General features: G+C 36.6%; 1 protein-coding gene across 1 annotated transcript; it reads left to right on the top strand.

The window, feature by feature from the left end:
- The first annotated feature begins 6,377 nt into the window (after positions 1 to 6,377).
- On the top strand, positions 6,378 to 6,797 carry LOC122792742 (GATA zinc finger domain-containing protein 14-like). Its single transcript, XM_044060322.1, has one exon. It carries the CDS (start codon positions 6,378 to 6,380, stop codon positions 6,795 to 6,797), a length of 420 nt encoding a protein of 139 aa, XP_043916257.1.
- Positions 6,798 to 10,057: the final 3,260 nt, after the last annotated feature.

Genomic DNA, 10,057 nt, shown 5'->3' with positions numbered 1-10,057 from the left:
ACAGTGGGACTGAGATCCCCACCCATGGGCAGTCTCCACTGCACCTTCACAGCCCCGAGAGTGACTGTGTAGGAGGGGCAGGCTCACCTATGATATGCACCACTCTTGCCTCGAGCTGGCATAGGGCATCAGCGACTAAATGATGGATCTCCCTATGCACCACAACCCGGACCCTTCAGAGGGTGACAGGTGGCCCTTCTCCACCCACGCTTGCAGGGGGGATGAGCCCCATCCCCTGCAGTGCTTCCACCCAAAGGTGGCACAGGACCAATGGAGGAGGGTGGCCCGGGCTGGGCACCAGACCTGCTGGTGCCAGGTGCAATCGCCAGCTGAGGTGGGAGAGGTGGGTCTGCTGGGACTGGCCTTCCCATACGTTCTGTGATTAGGTGTGTTTAATTACAACATAAACAACAGCATTCCAGATTAGTTGTAACAGCATGCAGTAATATTCCCATTAACCCAACACACCAGGGTTCCAACAGTTGAACAGCAAGCATAACAGATGCATATATTGAACGACAGATGTTACTGCTACATAGTTATATATTTTATTTATATTTCAGTATCTACATATCTGGATGTGTTCACGTGACATTTTCAGTTACATTTCTACAGAACCCTACATTTCATGTAGCACACTCACATTTCTAGGGAACACCTTGACAAGCTACTCATGTGCCAGATTTACCTATGCATTCCAGCCTTTTACCAACTGCTGAGGACTGTTATATGCTTCACAGCTACTGGCACTTCCCTCATCCACTTTATATGGGACTGCACAACTGTGGGTTGACAGCACTTATTACAACAGTACTATTTATTTAATGCAAGGGTACAACAACATTTCAAAGTACGTGACACAGACACACTCCAAGTATTATACCTTTATTAATTACATTGAACACTCTTTTCTACAGGCTCTCTCCTTTATTTGATATTACAGTGCATACAGAAGACCTATTCAGTACATATTATACCTTTATTGATAGGTTACAACACTCTTTTTCAGGCTCGCTCACTTATTTTATATGACAGTACATGCAGAGATAGTATTCCAGACTTATTTTACCTTTATTAATGGGTTACTACACTCTATTCCTGGCTCTCTGGCTTATGTTATATAACAGTACATGCAGAGGATTTATTCAGGGAATTAATGTTTTATGCTTCACAGCTACTGGCACTTCCTTCATCCGCTTCATATGGGACTGTACAACTGTGATTGACAGCACTTAATACAACAGTACTATTTATTTAATGCAAGAGTACAATAACATTTCAAAGTCAGTGACACAGACACACTCCAAGTTTTATACCTTTATTAATTACATTGAACACTCTTTTCTACACGCTCTCTCCTTTATCTGATATTACAGTGCATACAGAAGACCTATTCAGGACATATTATACCTTTATTGATAGGTTACAGCACTCTTTTTCAGGCTCGCTCACTTATTTTATATGACAGTACATGCAGAGGTAGTATTCCAGACTTATTTCACCTTTATTAATGCGTTACTACACTCTATTCCTGGCTCTCTGGCTTATGTTATGTAACAGTACATGCAGAGAAATTATTCATGGCATTTTATATCTGTATTATTGGGCCACAACACTTTTTTCATGCTTTCTGACATATATTATATAACAATACATGCAGAATAATTACTAACCTGCCTGGTGACGCAGCCTTAGCAGCCAATCTGCATAGGCTTGCTGGTTTGCAGCATGGACACCTGCAGCTGTGAAGTAAATGAAGGGATAGTGAGACATACCTATCTATTTAATAGACTATCTTAGCATGTCTTACATATTGCATTCCATGGCTACCTACTCAGTAGTGGGGCATCTTGCATATGACAGGCCTCCTGGATCCATTGGTTCAGTAGGTCCTGCTTCCATCTCCTCAGGTCTGCATGGTGGTGACGGACCTGCTTACCAGTCCTTGGGACGCCTGTGGCACTGGTGAGGTCATGAGCCAACCAGTTCCAAGCCTCTGCCTTATACTCCATTCCTTAGAACTGGCCCTGCAGGAGTCGAGACTCATGACGGTGGACAAGGAGCCAAACCATGTATTTTGACTCCTCAATGCCTCAGCATTGCACTCGAAAGCGATTACCCTCTCCAACAGCAGACATTCTAACTGCAGATGTGAGCTACAATCAGATATGGTGGGTATTCCCGCCTATGGGGCTTAAATATGCCGCATTTCCCACACTTTTTTGTGATTGGCCGCTTTTGAAAATTCCCGGCTGACTGCAGACCTGCTTAGCAATGGTTAATATACCATTTATAAGTATATGTATGCTAACAGTGGATGTTTATCCTAAGCTGTCATGGCTTAGTGGTTCAGTACTTTGGTGTACAGTGTCCCGGGTTCGAACCTTGTCATTGCTTTCTTTAATACTGTCCAGGCAGGCTGGGGGGGGTGTGGCTGTGTTTAGGCAGCTTTGCTCTACGTTGCTCCATGTTGCTCCACGTTGCCTGACGTTGCTCCATGTTGCCCTACGGTGTGCTGGTTAGCGCCGTGCGCAGCTCTGCGCAAACTTATTGTGCTGGGTATAGCGCTGCTTAACTCTGGGCAACTATATTGCACTGGGAAAGCGCTGCTTAGCTGTGGGCAACTATATTATGCTGGGTAAAGTGCTGCTTAGCTGTGGGCAACTATATTGCGCTGGGTAAAGTGCTGCTTAGCTGTAGGCAAATATATTGTGCTGGGTAAAGTGCTGCTTAGCTGTGGGCAAATATATTGCGCTGGGTAAAGCGCTGCTTAGCTACAGGCATTTATATGTCAAGATCCTTCTTACATTTCTATATTTACATTTTGTTCACTGATACATAGGCCATTTCAATGCTTTTTACTAATATTTTAGTCATATATATATATATATATATATATATATATATATATATATATATATATGTCAGGTATTATTTCATATGCTAATTTAAAACATAAAATAGAGAGGGGAGTGGTGGGACTCGAACCAAGAATGCCTCCTTTTTGTGAGAAGGCTCTACCACTATGCTATTGCAATTTGGATTGATTTGCATAAACATTTGGTATTATGCTCTACAATGTCGGCATTGCCGACTCTAGCTAAGCTATGTGCAAACCCATGCAAACACGCGCAAATACGGGCAGCTATATCAGGAATTAGAACAAGAATTCTGTTTTGCATTTTATAACTCTACTGGGGGTTTACAATGTGAGGGAGTGTATTGTTGGGTGTGTTGACATTTGAGCGGACTCGCTCATGTGTTTTAACTTTTCACAATTCAGATACTTGCAGAGGCGTGTACCTTAGGACTGCTCGGCAGTCAGACACGCCCCCTGCCTCCCTGCACGGTCCATGTTAGACGTGGACTGGTGTCAGCTTGCCCTCATGAATATGCATGGCATGCTGATGTCAGACCGTTCAACTGCAGTTTCCGAGTAAGACTAGTCATACACGGAGGTTTCGTGAATCCGGGGGATTGTCTGTGTAATAACTGATCTAAATGATTGGAAGGCAGTATAGCTGGTATTAACCATGTATCAGTGGCTTCACAGATGTCAGCGTTCATTAGGGTAAGGAAAGCTTGTAGGGAGTGAAGTTTTTTGTTTAGACTATAATGTATAAACAGAAGTTTGAAGCATCCAGTCACCAAGAAAAATAATGTGATGTAAGGAAATTGTGTGGAATTCATTTTAAAAACAATGGAAACATGCAAAATCCAAAAACACATAAGAGTGAACCAAAATAAAGTGGCAGTCAAAAACCAAGCTTCAAGTGGAGTTAAGATCTGGAAATTTGATAATATCTAAGTACTTCTGCAGTAGTCAAAAATACTGCTTCTTCAGACATTACAGCCAAACCAAACATTGCTCACTTTTAAATAAAGAAACCAATAATGTTGCAGCCAGTCACATAAAAGAACATATCAATATCCTAGCAACAAAGTAAACCTTAAAACAGCTAGAAGAAAACTAGCTTACTGATTTAAAGGCACAGCATAATAAATAACATAAAAAACACAGAGTAATAAAATAGCATGAAAAAAATAGTAAGTGAAAATATGCATAATAATGCTGAATAAATTCAAACTGATGCTTATGTAAAACATGAAATGCATATATGAAAAACATGTATAAAAAACATACATAAGGCATGTTCAAAAATGTTAATTATTTATGTAACTTTGAGTAGGGGTTTCAATTAAATTTTATCATTCAGACACCTGCCTGCATCTGCCCTTAGTCTAATGCCCATCTTGTTTCCGATACTTCAGTTACGTTCCTTATATCCCCTCCACGTTTGTTCACTACAATCTTTTCCATAACCAAAAACTTAAGTGTGTGATAGATCTTTACCAGCTACATGCTTAGCTAAGGCATTAGTAGCATTCCTGGTCCTTATGTTGTATATATGCTCCCTTATCCTGTCCCTGACCTGCCTGTTGGTCTTCCCCACATAGAAAGATTAACATTGGATGAAATATGCTAAGTAAACCATGTTAAATGAATCACAGTTGGCTTCAACCATAAAGGTGAACACTCTCCTGGTATTAGGGTGCTTAAAGGATCCCAAAGAATCAAGGTACATACAAAAATTACATTTAAGACAAGGGATTGTCAAAAAAGTACTTTCTAGAGGTAAATTACGTGTTCTGCTCTTTGGAGAGCACAATAGTTGTTTAAGAGATTTCTTGTTTTTAAAAGAAAAATATGGTATTTCCCCTACTATATGCTTTATACCTAGATTACTAACTAAAACCGGCCAGTATTTTTTATCACTTCTGTAACTGAGTTAACATTACTAGTGAAGAATATTGGAATACAAACTACAGCCTTCTTACAGTCTATACTAACATCAAGGTGATCACTATACTCAGAAAAATAGGGCTCAGTTTTAGTGGGTCTAAGAACAACTGCTTTATTAAGTGAAGTGTCATCTTCTTGACCACTATACCCTCTCTCCTCAAATCTTTTGCTTAGTTTCACCAATAAATCTATCATCTTCAGCATTCAGTCTTGACATTTTCATGGCTTGCCCCTTCAGTATATTCTTAAAGATGTGTTTTGGGTGCATGCTTGTTTTATGTAATAAAGTGTTCCTATAGCATTCCTTCTTATATACCATGGTGCTTAAAGACCCATTGGGTTTAAGATAAATTTTGATATCTAAAAAGTCAGTCTCATGGTGTGACTTTTTCATACTGAACCCAAGAAAGGAAGTATTGTCATTCAAGAAATCAAGGGGTGATATTACTTCATCTTCAGTGTCCCCCCGAAGTAGGAAGAGGTCATCGACAAAGCATCTATAAAAGACCATCTATCACATCAGGGTCTTCAAAATGGTTTCCTCTTCCCATACAGCCATCACCATGTTTGCATATCTTTTTGCACTAGATGTTCCCATGGCTACCCCATCTTTCTGCAAAAAACACTTCATGGTCAAATAGAAAAACATTATTCTCAAGAACTAACTCCATCAAAAGGCAAATCAGATCTTGTTCATCATTCTTTGTGGGGAAGACCAACAGGCAGGTCAGGGACAGGATAAGGGAGCATATATACAACATAAGGACCGGGAATGCTACTAATGCCTTAGCTAAGCATGTAGCTAGTAATGATCTATCACACACTTAAGTATTTGGTTATGGACAAGATTGTAGTGAACAAATGTGGAGGGGATATCAGGAACTTAACTGAAGTATTGGAAACAGGATGGATCATTAGACTAAGGGCAGATGCAGGCAGGTATCTGAATGATAAGATTCTCTTGAAACCCCTACTCAAAGCTAGATCTTTACATAAATAATTAACATTTTTGAACACGCCTTACGTATGTTTTTTACATATGTTTTTCATATATGCATTTTCTTTTTTTTTTAACAATTAAAAATCTCTTTTTTGAAATTTCTTAAATAACATTTCTATTGTGTTCAATGCCAAGAACAAACATATCAGACCAGAAAACAAAAATAGTTAGAAAACAGTGTTAAGTGCAATGAAATGTAATAGAGTGACAGGATGGTGTTATCACATATGATTAGCAAAAAAGTTGAGAAAATATTAAGTCATTCAATAAACTATATACATATATACATATGTACTGTTTTCCAGTAAAACACAGCCAATATGATGACATTGTAGGTGTACTTGGTATGTAATTATTTCTACTGGGGAAGAATAAAATTAGGCTGGATTACAACAAGAATCCCAAAAGTTATTGATTATGAGTAAATGATGGAGGGGAGAGGTGCTGAGGGATTGCATGTAGAGAAAAAATACAGTTTTATTCCTTAATAATTGGACATTAGTAGGAGTCAGTGGGTGTTATATGATAAATTTGTACTGTAGTATTGCAGATAAGGCAGATAGGCAGAGAGCCATGATAGTGGCTAGGAAACAAAGAAAGTTTAAAAGAGATATTAATGCTTATGCTAACAACACTGCCTATTCGGTGAAAAATAGAGCTCGTAATGCACATAATAACAACATCAGTACAGAGACAGATTCTAAAGCGAATAAGCCTGTTACATTTAATACTAATATGAACAGTGGTAATAATAACAATTCTTCTGTTATCTCCACAGATAATAATGGTGATAAGTCAGTAGGTGGGTCTGAGGTCAATTTGCAGAATAATAATAACGATGGTGCCATTTCTTGTAACAACGAAGGAGCAAATAATTCTAACACTAATGCCCCTTTTCTGGTGGACAAACAAGGGAACAAGAGAGGGCCTACCTGGTCCAAAGTGGTTCAGAACAAGGGCAAAGGAAGGACCAAAGGCAAGAAGAAGTGGTAGTTGTATCAGATCATTCAGAGTATGACATACAAATCCACAATTTATCAAAATTAGTTCTTTCCCAGCCCACAGTTCAGCTTATCAAGAAGGGATTTTCATTTATTCTGGGGAATTCCTTCAATATAGCTAGAACGTTAGTTGATTTTAGGCTTACTTTAAGGAAGCTTAATTTAAGATACATTCTTAATGATATTCATCACCAGGTCCCTAATACAGGTCCTAAAAAACCTAGTGTTTATAATCCACCACTTTTAGACACACTCCAAGTATTTTAGAATATATGTGAGGCAGGATTTGGAGCAATAAAACATAATACAAGTATATGTAATTTGGAAGCTTTAGAAGTAGAAGCTCTTAAAACTCTCAGTGACAACAGAGAGATAAGAGTTATGAAGGCAGACAAAGGAGGTAAAATAGTTTTGATGGATACTGACACCTATAATGTGTCTATTCAGAACATGTTAAATGATGACAATACTTATAAGAAAGTGGAAGCTAATTTTGTTTTTCGGAGTTTTATTAAACTGGACACTTGTCTTTTTGACATGTTTTGTCAAGGTGAACTAGACCATCAAAGTTATACTTATTTATTAGTTGAACATCCACAAATGGCTCATCTGTTTGGTATTCCAAAAATACAAAATAATAGCTTAAATCATCCTTTAGACCTATTATTTCTGCACATAATTCTAAGACTGAACCTCTTTCAATTTGGTTAGATTTGTTTCTAAACCCTATTATGCAAGCTTCCAAATATTATCTTAAAGATTCCTGCATTTATTAGAATTGCTTCGGGACTTTGAAAATTTAGGGAAGTCCTTTTCCTTTGCCTCTCTGGATGTAGTGTCCTTATATACGTGTATTGATCAAGAAATAGGTGTTGATTTTATGAGGGAATATTTAACTTCTAATAGTAGTTATATTAATATTAAAATCAATATCATCTGTACCCTGATGGAATTAGTACTTGACAACAATTTTTTTTACATTTAACAAGGTAATATATAAACAAATTGCTGGAGTTGCAATGGGAGCCAAAGTAGCACCAGCATATGCTAACCTTGTTATGGCCAATTGGGAAAATAAATTCATTGATCACAACAACTTTGGAAATAATATTTTATTCTATCGTTGATACATAGATGATTTATTTTTTCTTTGGCATGGTACTTTAGAAAAGTTTGAAGAATTTGTCAAATTTTTAAATAGTACTACTAGTTTTTTAAGGTTTTTCTATTGGAGATTTTGGGGAGAGTTTGAACTTTCTAGATCTGCATGTGACTTATGATACCACTTCTAAGCAATTTATCAGTGGAATTTATAGAAAAGCAACATTTGCAAATCAGTATTTACATAGAAATAGTTTGCATCCTATTCACATGAAAAAAGGAGTAGTGAAGGGACAACTTATTAGACTCAGTAGGTTAACATTGCAGGATGCAAATTTTTCTCAGGAAGTAGATTTACTCACATATTTTTATAGCTAGGGGATATGATTCAGCATGGATAAAAAGTATTGTTAAAAAAGTATTAGTACTTAGAAAAGATAAAGCTTCCCCTATATCGTTATCTTATTCTACAGCTTCTGAGAAAAATATAAATAAAAATAAAAATAAAATTAACAGAGTATCACATGAACTTGACAAAGATTTTTCATGTGCATTTGTTTTGCCTATCACAAATGAGATGTGGTGCATCGAACAGATTATCGTGGATAATTGGAAGGTACTCTTGGGGAACCAAGATTTGATAAAACTTATAGGTGATAGACCTAATTTTATTTTCAAGAGAACTAAAAACATCAAGAATATGTTAGAATGGGGAACTAAATAAAGTAAAAATTATAAAGGTTCAAATATTACAACTAAGGGCACCTATGCATGTCAAAATTGTAGACAATGTAGATACGTAAGTAATTCCTCTTCCATTTATTTTCCACACTTGGAAAAGATTTGGTCAAAAAAATATTTTACATGTAGCACTGATAAAGTGGTTTACACAGCTCAATGTTCTACATGTTTTAGTTTTTATATAGGTATGACTACAAGATGTCTCCATACAAGGATTAGTGAGCATCTTTTGGCCATAAAGAAAAAAGATCTAGTCAACGCTTTGGCCAAACATTCTTTGGTTTGTAATAATTTTAAGAAATTTATTTTTTCAGTTTTAGATTACGTTCCGTCAGGGGCATTTATGGGTGACATCAAAGTTCTTTTAGAATGTAAAGAGTCTCTTTGGCAGTTGCATCTAGGAGCTGATTTTGCCCCTGGTTTAAATGAATCTATAAATATGAAGTGTTTTTTATTAATTAGACAACATTAGTGCTGATTTGGCTTTATATAACAAACACACATTTTTCATAAAAAGTGTTTTGATATTTAATAATTATACAAATACACATAATCATTTTATTTTGTGTGTCTTTAAAAGTTCTAATTTTACATGACATCACGGAACATGTGATTGATTTAAAATGTATAAATTGTATGTGAGTGGATGGATAATCATTTCTGAAGAAGTTCACAAGTGAATAAATGTGAATGAAAGCACTAGATTTGTGTCCGTATTTTTAAGTCATTGGATTTATCACTGGCGTTCTTTTTGAAGTTTGGTGTTATATGATCCATTAGTGAGTTCCAAAATTCAACAAAATGTTTATTTCGTTTCTGGGTGTGCATTAAAAATCTGTGTGCTGTTATGTATCTAATAGCTATTTGTCTGAATTCATTCCAGGATATCCGAGTTCTGTCTTTCCAGTTTAGTGTAATATAATGCTTTATAAGTGTAATTAATATTCTTTCTTGTTGTTTCTTTAGCTTCACAGGGTGAACATGTAATAGGGCAAATTTCAAGGATAATGTAGATTTCTCATATCCCATTTTGTTAATCTGACTTTGAGTGAACACTATAATTTAGAGGAGCATTTACAGCTCCAGAATATATGAAGTAGGTTAGCATTCTGGCTATCACAATGTGGACATAAGGGGGATGAAGTAGGTTTAAATTTGTTTATTTGTGTCAGGATAAGGTACGCATTATTTAGTATCATGAACTGAGTGTAGCTCAGTTTTCTGAAGGGAATATATTTAATTGTAATTTGAATAGATTGATTCATTTGGTTATTAGAAATTAGTGGATCTATGCCATGCCAGTATTTTGAGAAAATAATCTCTTCTTGGTACCTTATTGACATTATGAGTTTGTATGAGCTGGATATCATTTTCTTTCTCAGTGTTAGTAGAGACCAGAGTGTTTTGACT

This window comes from Protopterus annectens, chromosome 2.part0 (genome assembly GCF_019279795.1).
Source record: "Protopterus annectens isolate FY-2018-M chromosome 2.part0, PAN1.0, whole genome shotgun sequence".
Taxonomy (NCBI): Eukaryota; Metazoa; Chordata; order Ceratodontiformes; family Protopteridae; genus Protopterus; species Protopterus annectens.
The sequence above is the reverse complement of the archived record's forward strand: the minus strand, read 5'-3'. Positions and strand labels throughout refer to the sequence as shown.

What these genes read in the sequence shown, in the direction of transcription:
- LOC122792742 (XM_044060322.1), top strand. Translation starts at nt 6,378, where the DNA reads ATGATAGTGGCTAGGAAACAAAGAAAGTTTAAAAGAGATATTAATGCT.